The 19566-nt window shown below is 43.1% G+C and overlaps 1 protein-coding gene across 1 annotated transcript in view; it reads left to right on the top strand.

The window, feature by feature from the left end:
* Nucleotides 1-19566, top strand: part of LOC308297681 (pyruvate carboxylase, mitochondrial-like) — a 550569-nt gene that overhangs the window by 153886 nt on the left and 377117 nt on the right. Inside the window, exon 11 of the mRNA XM_080741213.1 lies at nt 7598-7760. Coding sequence (XP_080597339.1) covers nt 7598-7760 — 163 coding nt within the window. The remainder of the gene's footprint in view (nt 1-7597; nt 7761-19566) is intronic.

Raw genomic sequence — 19566 nt, 5'->3', positions numbered from 1 at the left:
CTCTCCCTTCGCTCTCTCCCTTTTGCCATCGTCCACACACGCACGCGCGCGCACACACACACGCACGCACACACGCACGCACGCACACACGCACACTCTCTCTCTTTCTGCCCCACATATCACTCTCTCTCTATTTCTCTCTTTCTCTGTTCCGGGCAGGCAGCCATAGTCCTCCCTCGCTAACGAGCTCTGAGTGAAAAGACTGAAAATGATATGCAATTAGCACTCAGCCTCCACGGTGCACATGTGCATTCTTGTGTGTGCATGCATGCACACGGGAACCTGTGTGTGTGTGTGTGTGTGTGTGTGTGCGTGTGCGTGTGCGTGTGCGTGTGTGCGTGCGTGCGTGCGTGCGTGCGTGCGTGCGTGCGTGCGTGCGCGCGCAGGTCCCGGTGAATATCAGCCTAATGTACTTTCCCTGTACTGTGATAATGGCCTCTGTCCTGGCAGCCGTGGCAGGTGTGTGTGGGTGGGTGTGCACGTGCATTCCTTGGCATGTGGCTGAATAACATGCACATTGTTTAATAGGGGAGAGGTCCTCCGTTTGACCCGTTAGTGTATTATGTGTGCGGCGCGCCACATGCGCTGGTCACAGGTCAATACATTATACATCTTGGCTGTGATCTCTGCAACCCCTGAAATGTCTCTCTTTCTGCAGCATAAATGTATCAGCTGACAAGGCTATTCATTTTAATGTGATTACAGTTTAATGAAAACCTTTTTTGCCCTCTGGACTCCGCCGGTGATTTACTGACAACTAGCTGCCTTTTTAAAAGGGCAGCTCGGCTGATATATAACATTTGAAATATGCCATCCTGATCTGTTTCCTCAGACGAATATGGTGACTCACTACAGCAAAGAGCACTGAAGCCTGATTTATACCTTGTGGCACGACGGCGTCACGTGCCAAAAAATAGCTGATGTATGAGCTTCACAATGTGTTGCATCCGAAACGCACCGTGGATGCGACAGTTAGATTTGCGATTTTCGGTCCTTTACCGTCCTTTTGGTCGATACAAAAAATAATGTCCATTGAACGGGACCGCTACCTAACTTGACAGCTTGTCGTGGGTTCGAGTCCCTATCCCGATGGCCTTTGCTGCATCTCTCTCTTCCCATTTCCTGCAGCCTACCATCCTGTCAATAATAAAGGCATAAAAAGTCCATAGAAAACTGGCTTCTAACGTTGTATAGCTGAATATAGATTAATTAAGTTCAGTTGAGGGAGAATATAGCATGGCATTGACCTAGAATACAGATAAAAGCATGTTTTTGTTTTGGGAGGGGGGATTTGTATCTTTGAAGCTACTGTGGGGGAGAGAGAGTTGGGAGAAAATTCAATGAGTTTGCTCTGGTCTGTGAAAGCCAATCGACTTGGCGTACTTACAAGAGGATTTGGGTTATCATGGTGACCACAGGGATTTTAGTTGATCGTGGTGACCTGCAAGTGTGGCTTGCATACAAATGCCTCATTGGGTTCCAAGCCGGACCTTTCATGAATCTGTTGTCTTCTACAGCAGTGGTTCTCAAACTTTTTCATGTCAAGGACCCCCAAATTGACACTTATTAGCCTGCTGACCCCCTTTTGAAAAAGGATTGCCAGGGACCCCATAAGAGAAGGTTTCTTACACCTCTAGCAGTCATTCTAATTTCAAGGAGCCACAGTTTGACATGCATTAGGCTATGGACCATGTAATGGCATTTCTATCACAGAGATCCCAATTTATATTGTAAAATCGATGTTCATTTAACTCTGAGATTGCAAAAAAAATTGGTTCCATTTGTGCACTATCTGAGTTACAGATCCATAAGGATCTATTTGGTTCCTAACTATCTTTTAGCTGCATGGGAACTCCCTGGAACTCCCTCAAGGACCCCACTTTGAGAACCAATGTTCTACAGCACAGTCCCAATCCTGCTCAAAAGTATACATACTGTAAAGCCCCTTGCACACAGGACAGTTGCGTTTTTTTCGTTTGCGGCATGAATAAAACGCATTGGATTTGGTGTGCAAGGCTGTGCGGAATCGGCGCTGCTGATCCAAAAAGGAGTCATAAAAGGAGTGATGAGTTTTTTACCGCATGCGACAAGACGCACAAATCGAACTGGGTTCGATCGAGAAAAAAACGCACGGCGGCAGCCACTCGTCGCACGGCTAATTCGGAGCTGGTGTGCATGAGGTCATAGAGAATCATTGTTTTCTTTTCAAAAAAATATATTGTCCGTTTTATCCGTGCGGTTAAACGCGCCTGTGTGCAAAGGGCTTAACTGGTATTAGTTCTCCTTATTCAACCCTTTCTAACTATTGGGAGCAGGTGGTCACTGCCTAAGTCACTAATAAGTTGTACACATACAAGTCGAATTTGTCTTGCCCTTTTCATGTTCACATTACACAATCAATACATGTTTTAAAACAATACGCTGGACTGTAACAGAAGACAAAACTATTTTTTTTTAACTGAATGAATGGAAATATGGATAATAAACAAAATGACAGAGTCATAGTTGGGACGGATGGATTGATAGCTGGATCAATAGATTGTTGGCTACCATGTAGGAAATGTAATTTAAAGGAGTAGTCCACCCCCAAAATGACTTTTTTTTCCTATTGATTACTCATGTCATAGAGACTTAAGTACATTCATATTTTTTGTTTTTTGTCGCATTCCTAAGACAAAAGAAGTTAAAAAGTAAATTCACCCCCATTGATTCCGGATGGGGACCCACATGCATTTGGGTCCCCTTCCGGAATCAATGGGGGTGAATTTATTGTAATTAAATTATCGTCTTAGAAATGCGACAAAAGCCCAAAAATATTATTGAACTCCATGGCGTGAGTAATCAATAGAAAAAAGGTAATTTTGGGGGTGAACTACTCCTTTAAGTACAGGAAGGCACTGCCAGTAGACACTCAGAAAACCCCGGCCAGGGGTTAGAAAAAAATATATATATTATGCACAACATTCTCTGGGGTTCCCCGTTTTCGCCAGATTGGCAGAAAAAAAAGTTGCCCACTATTCAGAAGCCCTTAGAACCGTAAAAGCACCGTTGCAAGAAGGACAACATAGACATAGAATTATGCTTACTGTCATAAAAGATTAATATTTTGCTCCTGGTACATAAAATGGAGCGTAAAATAATATTTAAAGTGAGTCAGGAGTCTATAAGCAAGGCCAAAAGTTTACCTTACTGCAGGGTGTTCCAAAGTAAAGTCAAAGGCTCTGCAAAATACTTTGCTTGGTTTAAATAAAAGGGTTTGTAAGGGAGGGTTTCCTTAAAGGCTATGACCGGAGTGATGTGTAAATGGGCCTCGGACCTACATACAGTATACTGTAACTGTAAACACACCAAACCATGGTTTTGGTGTGTAAATTGGTGGGTAAATTTACTCTAATAAAATGTTTGTTTTAGGAATGCGACACAAAACAGAAAATATTATTGAACTCGAGTCTCCATGGCATGAGTAATCAATAGAAAACTAGAAGCAGTGCTCTTCCGAGCACAGGTCTCCACCAGGCCACACAAATCGGCCTGTTATAGCGCCACCATGAGGCTGATTTGAAAAATGTGGGGCAGAGGTTCTGATTTGGCATCCAGGGAGTGTGTGTGCTCAGTTTGGCAGCGATCGGGCCAACGGTGCCGGAGATTAGCTGGTAACAACCAGGCCACACAAATCGGCCTGTTATAGCGCCACCATGAGGCTGATTTGAAAAAAGTGGGGCAGAGGTTCTGAATTGGCATCCAGGGAGTGTGTGTGCTAATTTTGGCAGCGACCGGGCCAACGGCGCCGGAGATTAGCTGCTCACAAACTGCGAGGACGCACGCACGGACGGACGCACGGACGGACGCACGCACGGACGCACGGACGGACGGACGGACGGACGGACGGACGGAGGGGAAAACATACTCTCCCTCAGCCTTCGGCTGGTGGAGACAAAAAAGTCATTTTGGGGGTGAACGTCTCCTTTAACCACACCAAATCCATACCTAACGTAAACCACTTCAAACCGATGCCTGAACTTAAACATATAATAGTGCCCAACCTGAACTAAATGTAATTAATGAAACCACACCAAACACACACTGTACATGAACTTAACCTACTAGCAGTGCATAACCAGTGTTTTAAATGTAGGGTCAGTGATTTCAAAACAAACCGAACCCATGCCTAAACATAAAGGGAAATTTCACTTTAAAACACTTCTGGGGCCATTTTCACATTTCACTCTGACTATTGTGTGCACCTCAGACATTTTTTAATTTGCTTGATTTAATATTCAAATATTCATTCAATATTCATTTGATCAAACACACCATCTTGTATAAGCCTGTTCAACAATGTTGGGCTCATTAACACCACACGTCTCTGTTCCTGGTGTCTGATTGCGACCGTAGGTCGCATTTACTACCAAAACCTCCACAGGCTGTCCGTGGGTGAGTCAGTCCGTCCGTCACACTTTTGCCCTGCTCATATCTCCACAACCGTTGCCCCCATCCATGCCAAATTTTGCACACACACTCCTTGACTGCCAAACTACAACCTCCAAGGACCCCCGGAGCCCCAGGGACCCCCAGGTCCCTGGGGGACCCCCAGATGTAAAAAATGACCAAATGTGGTCACACGTCACACGTCACACTTTTTCCCTGCTCATATCTCCGCAACCGTTGACCCGATCCATGCCACATTTTGCACACACACTCCTTGCCTGCCAAACTACAACCTCCAAGGACCCCCCGAGCCCCAGGGACCCCCAGCTCCCTGGGGGACCCCCAAGTGTAAAAAATGACCAAATGTGCAAAAATGACCAAATGACCACCCCAACGGGGCTGCTCACGGGGAATTCCCGGGGACCACCCACTCCTCGTGCTCCAGAACGGATGCAAAAGTGGTGACGCCCCCAGTGGAGGACCCCCTCCACTGCAGCTCACATAAAATGCCGATAAGCGACCTACGGTCGCTTATCTCCCGATTAGGGAGTCTTACTGGTATTGTCCTTCTAAGGACTGGGGAGGCCTTCATTCTTCAACTAGCTAAAATGAAGGTCTCCCCCTTCATTAACAGGTCATTATCAATCACCAGAAGAAAACGTGTGTTTTCAATTAGTCTAACCTGGAGTTTGAAATTGAATGTGCTTATAGGAGGGTGTTTTGATCAAATGAATATCAAATACCAGTAAGACGCCTATTTCTTTCTTTCTTTCTTTCTTTCTTTCTTTCTTTCTTAGAAAGGTGCTATTTACAGTAAGTTGAAGTTATTGTTATTATTGAGTAGACTTGAAAATTACCCCAAAAGTCATTTAATGTGAAATTACCATACTGTACGGTCTAACCTGAAGTAAATTGAAGGAACAAAACCACACAGAATTTGATTGGTCGTGGTGTCTTCGCATGTTGCGTGTTGTGGTCTCCATCGTCCATCCTTCTAATGAAATGGCAGGTTTTTATTGTACTGTACAGGTCTGCATCGAGGGACAAATGTTGCTGCAGGCCTTTCAATTTGTAGGAGTAAAATTATTACACGGTGAATTTCCTGAGCCCTGGAGGGACCTCATTCAATCATCTTGCGGAACGTGTCTAATATTGAAAAATTATACGTAAACTAAAAACTGGTTTATGCCGAATGTTTGACTGGTACTCGACTCAGGATTGTCTCATTTGCTGCTGGAATGTCTCCATTTGCAGAATCAAATGATTCTTGTATTATGTCTGGTGTCTTGATAATGACGCCAAAGCTAGTAATTAGAGCGTGCAGATATTTAGCTTCATTTAGCTTCATTCTTTCACAGTACAGTAAAGCAGTAGTGTGAATACGTGAACACACATTTAGTGACAGAAAGGAACACATTAAATTAACATATTTCAGTATTGGTGTCATCTTTGTTTTAGCTTCATTTTGCGAGGTGTGGATTTGAATAAAGCCACAAGCATGTGAATGAATTGACAAAATTTCAAATTGCATTTGTCACAACTTGCTTTCAAATAATGGCAATACAGTTTTTACATTTAGATTGTAATTGATATATACATTTACCTAACTGGGCAAATTTTAACATTATTATTATAACACAATTTTTATAGAGGAAGCCAATTACAGATGAAAAAAGACACCCATATACATGTATTCATGGGGCTTTTAATGAAAACACAACATTAGCATCTCTTGAAGCTTGTGGAGCAGGGAGGGATCAGCTTTTCTCTGGCACTTAGCACCCCAACCTCATGCATAATTGTCCTTGCACAAGGCCAGCATGTGAATGTAGGCTAATGGAGATGTTATGATTCAACAGCCAAATAGCCCTGCTTAGATACCAGTGCCCAGAAATAACTGCTCATTTGCTAATGTCTCTGCCCGCTGTCCCTCTGGCTCCTTTCTGCGCAGACTTACTGTAGTGCCCAGTTGTGTTGGTTTGTGTGTGCACCTGATAATTGATGTCAGGGTGTCTTTGTCTGTGTGTCTGTGCGTGTGTGCGTGCATGCGTGCGTGTGTGCGTGCGTGCGCGTGCTGCGGGTGTTCAATCTTAACTACTTGAACCCTTCCATTCCAATTCTGGGCACTTTATAACCGGCAAACACTTGAAGATGAGAAAATAGGCAGAAAACTCAAGGCAGAGTAAAGTGTCAGTGTGGGATACCAAATCTCCCATTTCCACCATTTTCGGACTGATGGCTGTATTTTACTTCATGGGTCAAAGCAGCGAAAAATAAAGATTTAAAGTTTAGATTCAGTTTCAAGGTAAACAAAAATATGATAGCTGTGTGAAATTCTCCCTAGTGGAGCTCTTTGTAAAGGTCACAGTGAAATAGAAGCAAATGTTCTCTCTGAGGCTTTTCAGGAATGTACTGAAAAGTATATAAACCATCCTTGATCTCTTTCTTTTCCCCGTTGTCTTTCTGAGCTCTCTCTTCTCTCTGCCCCTCATCTCCTTACGCCTGGTGCGGTGCACTGTGTGTGTGTGTGTGTGTGTGTGTGTGTGTGTGTGTGTGTGTGTGTGTGTGTGTGTGTGTGTGTGTGTGTGTGTGTGTGTGTGTGTGTGTGTGTGTGTGTGTGTGTGTGTGTGTGTGTAAAATAGATGAATGAATTTTTTGAGGGTGAAAACTCAAAACAGACACAAAACTCAGATTACAGCTTTAAATATGTGCATAGATCCCTTTTAATACATAGGGTGCCCAGGATTATTCAACATTTACTCGGCAAGAAGGCCTGGCAAAAAAGTAATCTGAGTAAATGCAATCCGAGTATGTCCTGTTTATTTTCACGATAGCATTTTCTTTCAGTCAGGACAGTTTTCTAACAATCGCGGGCATCAGTGCTCTTGTAACGGCCGGTAGAGAAGGCAGCGTTTTAAACATGAAGGTGATTTAAAAGTTAGATTAGGAGAAAAATGCACACTTGTGCAGCAGCGTTACACTGTTGTGAATGAGGGAGACAGACTTCCAGGTCACGTGATCTCACGCTGCATTTCGGGAAATGTCTAAGGGCATTTCATGCCTACATCAATGAATGAACAAAATGACAATAAGTAATTAACTCTCTCTCTCTGTCTCTCTCTGTCTTTGCCTCTCGTCTACCTCTCTCTCTCCCTCTTCTCCCTACCAGTGTGGACTTGGTGCACTCCCAGCTGCGCATATGCGAGGGCCGCAGCCTCCCAGAGCTGGGTCTGAAACAGGACAAGATCCGGGTGAACGGCAGTGCCATCCAGTGCAGAGTGACCACCGAGGACCCGGCCAGAGGCTTCCAGCCAGACACGGGACGCATTGAGGTAGGAGCTGATGTTTCAACCTTGCTTTAACCAGCGGCAGTGGCCTTGTGGTTAGAGTGTCCCCCCAGAGACTGGGAGGTCGGAGTTCGATCCCCGGTCGGGTCATACCAAAGACCGTAAAAATGGGACCCAATGCCTCCCTGCTTGGCACTCAGCATCAAGGGCTCACCGCTCCAAGACATGAGTCAAATGCAGAGAACAATTCTCGCATACAGCAATGTATGTGACAAACAGTGGGAATCTTAAATCTTTCCATTGGTTTGTTTTGTGCCGGGAGACACGGGCAGAAATGCTCACTCGTAGACGGCCTGTATACCGTACCTGCTCACAAATCCACCGAATGCATACGGGGATGGTTCACACGGAGTGCAGAGTGTTTTCTGCTCACAGCCATTATATCCTATGAAAGGGTGTAGATTCCATGTGTAGGCTCATGGCCGCGGGTTTGTTTTGCGGAAAGAGTTACACAAAGTTTCTTAAGCAGCAGTCTTTTCAAACGCGTCATTTCTTTTCCAAGAGATGTTGTGAGAAAGCACTGCAAAGCAGAATGTCTGCAAGAATGCAGAATGTCTCAAGAATGCAGAATGTCTGCAAGAATGCAGAATGTCTCAAGTTGCACCTATTGTTACCGGTAAGTCTCAAGGTGAATCGTCTATGAGAATGAGAAAACAGACAGCTCTCAATGAATATCCTTTTCACATAGATTCATTTTTGCTTCACCCAGAGAGAGCAACAGACACATTTCAACACAATGGGTCTTCCTCAACTCTAGTACAACCACACAAGCTTTACAGTACTGTAATACTGTATATATAATAATAATTTCTGATACAAAGCTTTATACAAGCTCTGTATGTTCCCTCCACACAACAACACTCCATCACAACCAGATGGGACGCACTTTAAAAAGAAGAAAGCACTCTGCAGTGTGAACGGCCCCTGAGACTCACACAAATCCAGTACCCACTGATATTCACATGGTGGGCCAAACTTGGGCCCTGGGGGGCTTTGCTTGTGGCGCTGGAACACGTTCCATATTCCAATGTAGAAATATACTGTATATCCTCACTGTCGGGTAGAAAGCTCGTTTCAAATGTGTATGTTTTCTTTTTTTCGTAAAGTAAAGCCCTGCTTCACCACACAAGATTGTCGCACGAAACTATTGAAAATAGAAGATCTACAAGCACACAATGCCTCGCGGTGTGAGGCGTTGTGTGCTCGTTTTTGGACATACAAGGTTTCCACCCGACACCGACGATGTGATTAGATTGTTGGTTGTACAAGATGACAACTTTGTCTTTTTTTAACCGTTAGCCGCGCCTTAAACAATGGTTAATTAAGACACTCACATCAAGGCATGTTGCCTGCTGTCCTGTGCACCGGTCCCTGGCACAGTAGTGTCTCCGTGAGAAGAGTAATGGAGCCAGGCGGCATGATGGAAGTGTTTCCATGTTTGTATGAATGATTTTTTTTATTTATTTCACGTTTATTTATTTATTTATTTATTTATTTTTTGAGTGCCTTGCTGATAAGGGCCCAAGCTCTAATGATGTGTTTCATGAAACGTTAGTTGAGAGAGTTGAGCATCATGACGTTCAGCCGGGGACGCTATTGAGGGATTGGATGAAACACATGGCTGTGTAAAAGCTAATGGATAAGATGGAGAATTCTGTTTGACACACACACACACACACACACACACACACACACACACACACACACACACACGCACGAACACACACATGAATTTTAATAATATGACGTGCGCAAAAACTGCAGGATTATACTTTCTGTTCTCCCACTTATTACCAAACATGCATAAAGTACCTCTTATGCACCGCATGAATATCTACACATGCGTGCACACACACACACACACACACACACACACACACACACACACACACACACACACACACACACACACACACACACACACACACAAGCGTGCGCGCGCGCACACAGACGCGCACATACTGTGCAGTAGCATACAGTATGGGCTTGGACACACACAAACCGTACTTATCCTTTCTGCACATGCATGCACAAATGCACACGCTTGGTGCCCCAGGCATTCTGAACCCCACCTGCCTATACTGTATGCTCCAGCAGATGACTTATCTCCAACGGTTCTGCATGCGTGTGTGCATCTGTTGGTGCCTGTTGATTTACCTACAATACACATTGATTTTTTTCCCCCCCTCCCATGTCTGGTTGCATGATTTTATTTTCCCGGTATCCCGCTCTGTAGGAGAGAGTGAATTATGTTGTTATTAAAGGCATTCCAGTGCCAGTTGGCGAGCCAAAGGTTGACTTCTAAAACACGTTGAGTGGAGCGTGTGTTGGCCACTGGTTTGGAGAGCCATTCCCCATACTGAGGTCAGAATATTCCCCGTGACCCCATTAAAATGGTATAAACACATTATCGATTTGTGAAGGAAGGGACAGAGCCTTGTAGGAGCCTTGTAGGCCAGCTGCTCATTGGCTTGTTGGACTGCACTGGAGTGTCTAGTTATCTTTGCACCATCATTGTGCTTTCTGCAGGCCTAGACCAGTGGTTCTCAGCCTTTTCAGGCCACGACCCCCAAAATAATCATATTTTAACTGGGGACCCCCACCCTGACGAGCACTAAGAGTTGAGGTATTACATTTTGTATAACACGGTTCTATTGTGAAAATAGCAGATCTACATGCTCACAACGCCTCGCAACGTGAGGCGTTGTGAGCATGTAGATCGGCTATTTTCACAATTAGGGTATTAAAAAGTCCTTAAATTGTAACTTCAGAAATGTGCAGATACCCTCTATACACTTAATATTTATGTTGGTTTGTTTACTGTTGAGTGAGGAAACAATGTTTCATATTAAGTTAATCATCTGGGGACCCCCCAGGGGGTCCCGACCCACAGGTTGAGAACCACTGGCCTAGAGACGGTCAGAAGAACGGAACTATGATATTTTCCTGACCTGGAAAAGAATGGAAATGTGGGTGATAGTCTTGAAAAAAGTTTGAAGGTTTATTTGGTAGCACTTATAAAATATAAATACAAAAATATATCATAAATTGCAACACAAAGAAACACAAACTTTGTTTTTGCCTTATTGTCAAATCATGAACACGTCCACATGTACACCACAGTGTTTGACGTGATTACTGCCTGAATGTCAGCTTTTGATCTGGACAACGATTTCTAATTCAAGAAAAGGATCTCTGTATCCGTCAGTCCTTGTATGGAGGTCCCTGATGTCATCAGTATATGCCCATACTGTATATGGGCATGCCTCCTTTTGTGCCCATATATGGAGCTGACTGATTTGTTTGCTGGTCATTCTGCTGTCTTCGTCTTCAAACATAACCATATACACACACACGTCATAGAAAACGTCAAAAGTATAGGCCTTAAAGATTGCTGTGGAGAAAGTCGGCAGCTTCGACACCCACATCACAGAGCACATAAACACCTTTCACCTCGAGTGGTGCATACGCACACACGCACGCACACACACATTCACAAACACATGCATGCAAGCATCTTCACACATACAGTGCATGCTTCATTTATGAAGGTAGGATCTAGCCCTTTACTCACACCTATATTCCGTATATAATTATTTAGAAGTAGGGCCCATTCACACTGAAATAATGGATTCTTCCTTCTTCTACTTTTAAATGTTTATTACTGTATATAAGCCAATGGGATGCGGATTGAGCTGAAGCTTTGCCAACATTAAGGCCACATCCACATCCACTTAAGAGCCACACCGTTCCTATGTGGATCTGTTTATAATAATTATTATAATAATGATAGCCCACACACTCCTTTGTGGTATTTGTCACTGCATATTTGCATTCCAGGGAAATGAGGTGCAATTAACCCATTACAACCGGAACACATCTATTTAGTAATAATACAGATCTGCTTGCGTGTGTGAGTGTAAAAACAGATGGACTTGCCCCAGGGTCATATAGAAACCTTTCCATATAGTGGCTTTCAGTTACCCATCCATTATTGATGACGATGTAGTCTATATGAAAGATGTGTGTGTGTGTGTGTGTGTGTGTGTGTGTGTGTGTGTGTGTGTGTGTGTGTGTGTGTGTGCGTGTGCGTGTGCGTGTGCGCAGCTGCGAGTGCGTTCATGGATGGTAAAAGAAAGAGTCACAGTCATGATCGCTGTGACCAGGCATTAGGGGGTCCCGCAGTGGGCCACAGCACAGGGCCCAAAGTCATACACTGCTGCACTTAGTGTAAGAAGAAATCACCTGCATTAATGATGGGTGCCAAGATAGAAAGCAACTTGAAGAGATATGTGTGTGTAGCCATTTTGTGCAGGATATTTTAAAACGGGGACATTTATGTGTTTTGACAGATTTTTATTTAATTTATTTGCACATGATTTACTTACATACTGTACATGCATTTTATAATAAAACAAACTAGAAGAAGATAGAACGGTAAAAAACAGAAGCACTTGTTGGGTGGCCATCCTAAAGCTGATCTACAATCTTATGAATGAGCTCGTAATAATGGGGAACAAGTTGGTGACTAACTTGATAACCATTATTCACAAAACCATGTCAATGTGACGTTTATATGTAATGCTAAATAGTTATCCCTAGATTATTGTTATTGTTTAATTCTCGATATTGTTTTTATTATTAATACTGGGTGTTAAGTGCCTCCTCTCTGCAGGTTGGTTGGTTTATGTCGAGTTTTCCCCATTGCACTATCCAAGTATACTGGGAGAGTTAACACATCAAACAGACGCAGGGAAATGCACATAGGCCTATACTAGATGCCATATGAAAGAGGCTTAAGAGAGACTGATTGAGTGTGCGTACGCATGGGAAAACGTTTGTTCTCTGTGGTATATCTTCTGAGAGTGTGTGTGTGAGACAGGGCCCATGATGTTGTTTGACAGCAGTCACACATGAGAAGACTCAAAGGTCACCTTATGAGTTCTGTATCTCTACTCCTTCTCCCTGGTGCTCTTACTCCCCTCCCCTGTGAGGCTGATCCCTAGATGATTTTCACTGTCGGGTACTTTTGCCCTTCGCCCAGAGGTGAGACAACGTACTCACACATTTTACTTAAGTAAAAGTATCAATACTGCAACGTAGAAATACTCTGTTACAAGTTAAAGTCGTCAGGGATTCAAAATGTACTTGAGTAAAAGTGTGAAAGTGTTAAATGGTAAATGGTGCATTTATATAGTGCTTTTATCCAAGGCGCTTTACATAGATTGTGCATTACATTCACCCATTCACGCACACATTCATACACGGGTGGCAGAGGAAACCATGCAAGGCACCAACCTACTCACCGGGAGCAACTAGGGGTTCAGAGTCTTGCTCAAGGACTCTTCGACATTAACTCAGGGGGAGCCTGAATTCGAACTGGGAACCCTTCGGGAACCCTTCGTGCTCTAATAACGGTTTCTCTACCCCTGAGCTATGCCGCCCCGAAGTGTTGGCATCAATTATGCTTAAAGTACCAAAAGTAAAATGACTCAGTACACAGTATGTCACATTTCATTTTATTTTGAAATGAGAAGATCTACAAGCTCTAATCGCACACACGTGCAACACATTGTGAGCTTGTAGATCTGCTATTTTCAAATGGCCAAAGTGTATATAGGGTTGAAGTGGTTAATGTGTGTTTTGTGATAATAATCAAAATCTACAAAGTTTTCCAAAAATTGTAGTCAAAGTACTGAAAATTTGAAATACTCAAACTACAAATATCTCAAAATTATACTTAATTGCGATACTTAAGTAAATGTACTTAGTTACTTTACACCACTGTTGTCGGGTCCTTTTGCCCTTCACCTTCAGACACAGACACACGCACTCACGCACACACACCCACACACCCACACACACGCTTCAAGTTTCACCTCGTTAGCGCATCTGTTTTCTCTCCCATTCTCTGGCCCCTCTCCATCTGTTATCCGTTTTCACAAATGTTGTCAGTTTTATTACGGTATATACTGCTTCTTATACTGAATATGAAAACAATAAAAACAACTCTAAAAGCCTGTTGACGACTGCGCCCGCCCGCCGGTAAGGCAAGAAACGTCAGGCGGGGTCCTCCCGTCAGAGTAAATCAGACACTGACATGCCTGATCCGCCACTCCAGACAAATTGGAGAAATTGGTCCCGAGGCCAACGGTCGAGACTGAACTTAAGCTCTGCTTAGAATATCTGAGGGGTTTACATACTTTAGGTTTGGATTTGCTGAGGGGGAAATCCATGCCTCTCTGCCTTTGATATCCCCTTCTGGTCATTCATTGTTATGGTCTTTGGGGATATGTTTTTTGAGTGGTGCTAACCGCTCCTACATCTGGCTTTGTGTTTATGTCCGCATGAGCACGGAACTCCATGTATGGAGATAACCAGAGTTTTTTAGTATGAGAGTGACGACACTAGCGTTGACTCCCATTGGAAAGCGTCCTTCCCACAGGGCAAGATAACTATACCGATATGTCGGCGTTCACATCAATTATGTCGGCGTTATCGTTGTGGTGTGGACGCTTCCATCCACTCGAGTTGATAAAATCTTTATCTTTATCGTGCCCGGTGGGAACTATGTCATTTAGATAGAACGAGCGGCGAGCTCAAAGTGTGTCGCTACTCTCTTCTTCTACTGCTCTGGAGATAACTAACGTCACGGACAGAACGGCCCATACAAGGACATATGCAAGTGTGTCGTGTTTGATACCATACACAGGTGCGATTTTTAATAAATACTTTGGGGAAATGTAGATTTTAGACTGATGTTTGATATCACAATTTCTTCTTCTTCTTTTGTGTATCATCGTCCTTGATGATTGCTGGCAACATTTTATTTCATGTTAAAAATGCATGCTAACCATTAACCTTGGCCACCCAATTTTTGAGCGGTACATACAAGGAGATATGTACGGTACTTCTGTCATGTTTGATACCATGCGAAGTGAGCGGTGCACAGGTTTTATTTTTATTTTATTTCCACTCTTGAAAATATCAGATATACATGCTCACAGCGTGTCATGATGTGTTGTGAGCTCCTCCACTGTCTATTTCACTATTCGTAGTGCGACAAAGTAAATACTTCAGTAAATATACCTATATCTCTTTTTTTACAAATTGAACCCTAGCTGGGTTTTACAGATTCAATCTCACAGATGCCTGAAGAGGGTCCATGACCGAAATGTCGCCTTAATAAAAGTTGTCCTCATTGTGCAAGTGAAGACGGCGTGCAGGGTTATTTCATTTTATTTCGTACGGATTCAATCTTAAAATCTCCTAAGTTGTTCCCCGATAATTCCAAACCTGTTTTGTCCCGGCTGGGTGCAGCTAGCTGACATTGTTGCCTAGTAACCCTTGCTGTAGAACGACAGGGCCTGCCTGCTGATGCCCGCATCTCACACAACCACTTTCTCATCCAGATTCCTCTGCCAGCCCTCTGCCTCGGCTTGGCACTGTAAATCGATGCACACTCTGCGGACAGCTGTTCCACCTCCGTGTTTGTGTACATCAGCCTGCTGCGTGATCACACGAGGTGCTGCGTAGCTCCCTCATGGCAAGATAATCTTAATCCATTTAGAACGGGTACACATTTTGTGTTTCATTATTTTATGCTTTAACTATTGAAAAATAGCAGATATACAAGCTCACAGCGCGGCACCGAGTGCCGCGCTGCGAGCTTGTAGATCTGCTATTTTTGAAAAATCGTGAAAATTTGAATTTTGACCCGATTCTATAAGTGTCTTTTGAATCCTTCTAAGATTTTTGGAAAAAAAACTATGTTTCTATGTCAGCAATCTGGCCAGCCATCGTCAAAGAAAAGGTACTTTTCACTTAACTGGAGCTCAGTTAGTCTGTTCTTGAGAGTCTACTATGTCAGTGGTTCTCAAACCTTTTCATGTGAAGGACCCCCAAAATGATATTTATTTGGCCACGGACCCACATCTCAAAATATTTAGTCCCAGGGACCACCCAGAAGCAACATTTGAGTTGAAACGTTCGCTTTGAAAATACACATATTCAAAGATTTGCAAACATTTTCGCGACTTTTTCAAAAATAGCAGATCTACAAGCTCGCAGCGCGGCACTCGGTGCCGTGCTGTGAGCTTGTATATCTGCTATTTTTCACTGGTTAAAGCATTCAATCATTTCTAGGCCTAAATGGGTTAATAGTGTTTTGTAGTTATTCTCTAAGCCTGTTGTGTGTATTATAAGCACATGAACCCTGGCGTCCCTTTTCTGGGCATGTTATGTTGGGCCAACCGTGTGGTCAAATAGCCCCTCTACCAGCTAACAATGTGTCCTGTTGAGACGCATTGTGAGCTTGTACATTGGCTGTTCTTGACTAAGAGATTTAGTGTAGCAGGGGACAAGGACGGGTCAAGTACAATATGTTTCATTTAGCTGGGGGAGCCCGGGTTTGAGTAGTCCTACCGACTGAGTCCGCCTTTAGAAACATTCTTTTATAAAACAAAGGGTCTGATATTTTCAGAAGGTGATTTAAAATCTGTCATACATTTTGTTTCAAACTAGTGTACAGTTTTTCTTAAATTGGTTAAAGTGTCAATTCCTGCAGGTACTCTGTATTGACTCCTCTCTATCTCTCCTATTCATCTTCTGCTCTGTTCTTCTGACTGATTTCTCCTCTTCCTCCTACATCCCTCCATCTTCCCTTTCTCCTCCCATAGCTCCCTAGAGGCTGTGCGTGAAATGGCTGATGTTGAAGGCTATTAAATTGACTGTGGTTTTTTGACTACTTTACAATATACACATCATTTAATTTGACCACTCTGGCTTCATCGCCCCATATAAAGTAGACAAATTACCCCTTTGTCAGCTCCCAGCTAATGGGAGAACCGAAGCGTAATGGTACGCCTGTTTAGTTTACCCACTTTCACCCTGGCATCCTTATTTTTTTGCCAGTCATTACAGGCGAACAAAATCGTGTTATTATTATTATTATTATTATTACCCATAAGCTTAAAGAAATTAACACAATCAATGCCAGGTATTTATTAATTCAGGTCGGTCAATTTTGCCAGCGTTTTTCATTGATATCACCTTATTTTGAAGACCCATATGGAAGCCACTACGTGTCCGAGTCGTGTAAGTTCACGATGTTTCTAACGTCCACCGAACATGTCTTCTTTCACCCAGAAAAGAACAATTGTTACCGCGACAATTGTCCGCCGCTTAGTTAACGTCCCGTCCCAATCGACACAATCTGATGGTAGAATCCTAGATAAATGCATTTTTATCATTGGCCTGAATGCGGAAGCGAATATGCTGATGTTTATATCTGCCCAAAGCATCATGGGAAACTGAGTTCCTGACTGTATAACTCTGGGCTACAGGAGACTTATTTTTGAATGCTTTAGCTATAGAAAAAATAGCAGATATACAAGCTCACAGCGCGGCACCGAGTGACGCGCTGCGAGCTTGTAGATCTGCTATTTTTTTAAAAGTGCAAATCTTTGAATATATGTATTTTTAACTCATACCCTGCCTAAAAAGACGTTTTCTATAATAAAAACGTCTTTTTAACTATGGACCTCCCTGCCAGACGTCTTCTGGACGTCTTTGGAATTTGGACCTCCAACAGTGTACTAGCCATGATCGCGATCGCGAAATTGCATGTTTAACCCCCATACCAACCCCATCTTTCAAACATGGCAGCCATGTTTGTTTACATTTGAAGAAAACATAAGGGCTGCCTTCTCCTGAATGCCTGAACTGATTTCCAAGCGGATTTTCTTGTTTGAAAGCTGTGAAAAGCATGCACATGCATAGTGCATGATCTGTGCACGAATGTGTGCACCAGCATGCACACTATTTTTTTAACCCTTTGTTGGCGAACCGGCAATATAAGAGGTCCCACTTTAAATATGGCACCGAAGAAGTTAAAGCAAACGTTTGTAACTCAAATTTTGCTTCTGGGTGGTCCCTGGAACTAAATATTTTGAGATGCGGGTCCATGGCCAAATAAATATCAGTTTGGGGGTCCTTCACATGAAAAGGTTTGAGAACCAGTGACATAGTAGTCTCTCAAGAACAGACTAACTGGTGCCGCGCTGTGAGCTTGTATATCTGCTATTTTTCAATAGTTAAAGCATAAAATAACAATACACAATAATGTGTACCCGTTCTGAATGGGTTAATAGAAAACAATGAAAAGACAGATAGGTGAGAATACTCTTCAATGGCACTAATGGGAGGGCAGGCGGACTTGACATCACTATATGACTCAGACATAACCGTAAACAAACCCCATTTGCCCATATATAGGATATATAGGCAGGACCACTGCACAAACCAACACGATACACCCATGTATATGCATGTCACTATGACTCAAGACATAACCATACACCTTTAAGTAAAGTGCTACCCAATTCTCCTACAACTGTCTACACTACAGTATCCACACTGTAGGTGGGGAGATTGACAGAGAGAAACCTATTACATGAATTGCTTGTTTACTGTGCTTAGCTTGCTCAGACCTTTAAATTCCCAGAGGATCATAGGCCACAGATGAAATTCCTCCATCCTCTCTGGTCTTGTGCCCTCTCTGATCCAGCTGTTGCCATGACAGCCCTCTTCCTCTTCCGCCGCCTCCTCCTGCTGTTCGTTGCTTGTTCTCCAGGCGCTTCTGGGTCAGCCTCTCCTCCTCCAGCGTTTTCTATGATCTGAAAAGGCTTTCTCACACATTCTCTAAGACAATGTTTCTCAAACTTTCACATTTCAAGGTCTCCCCTTGACTCCGACAGTGTACAAACGGAACCAAATGAACCCGTTAGGGTTCATTTGGTTCCATTTGTGCCCTTGAGTTAGTAGTTTTGGGTATTTTTGCTTGTGTTTGACATGACAGTGAGATACTTGTCGCACTAACTAGCATTGACTACTATGGTCACTTTTGATTTGATTTGGACACTGTACTATTTTGATAGTTGTGCTTAAGGACACTTTATGTATATATATATATTTATATATTATTTGTTCCCTCTCTTGTTGTACCTTGCTCTTTACTGTACTCTGTTCTTGTTTTTTCTTTTTCTTTTTCTTACTTCTCTGTAACTTTGTAAATAACCTTATACTGCTGTGCTGCCTCTGGCAACTGATCTTCCCCCTTGGGATAATAAAGGTATCTATCTATCTATCTGTCAGAGTTACAGACCTGTATGAGTCAGTTTAGACCCGCCTAAAGGAACCCACAGATAGTCCTTTGAGAAACACTGCTCTAATACAGTCTAATTGGGCTATAGCTATAGCTTCTAGCTGGTGAACCATGAGTGAAAATAAACTGTAGATTCTTTTTCTGGGGACGCCCTGTAACCCCCTCCAGGAGTTCATCTGGGAAACCACGTTGGACCGATCCGTGCCAGATTCCGTGTGCACGCTGCCAGTACGTTACTTAGCTCCTCCGCTAATACTTGTTTTTCCCCCCACATAACTAGCTTAAATATAAGTCAATTGGGGTTCAATAGGAGTAGGACAACTCCCCTCTCCGCAGTCCATTTATGAGCAAACCACACTAAGACAGGCTAAACAAATAGTGAGTGATGCTACCCATGTTTTACATGGAGAATTTGTACTTCTGCCCTCTGGCAGAAGGTACAGTGAACCTATATGGCACTATATCAGGTTTAAAAAATCCTTTGTCCCTGTGTAAACTAAAATGTTAAATGAGGCTCTGAAATAGAATTGACAGTGATATTGACTACTAACTACTTTCTGTGCACTTGTGTATTGTTGTGTCCCCCCTCTGTATATATTTCTAGTATTGTCATTGATGTTTTATCTG

The sequence above is a fragment of the Nannobrachium achirus genome (genome assembly GCF_963921795.1).
Source record: "Nannobrachium achirus genome assembly, chromosome: 14".
Taxonomy (NCBI): Eukaryota; Metazoa; Chordata; class Actinopteri; order Myctophiformes; family Myctophidae; genus Nannobrachium; species Nannobrachium achirus.
The sequence above is the reverse complement of the archived record's forward strand: the minus strand, read 5'-3'. Positions and strand labels throughout refer to the sequence as shown.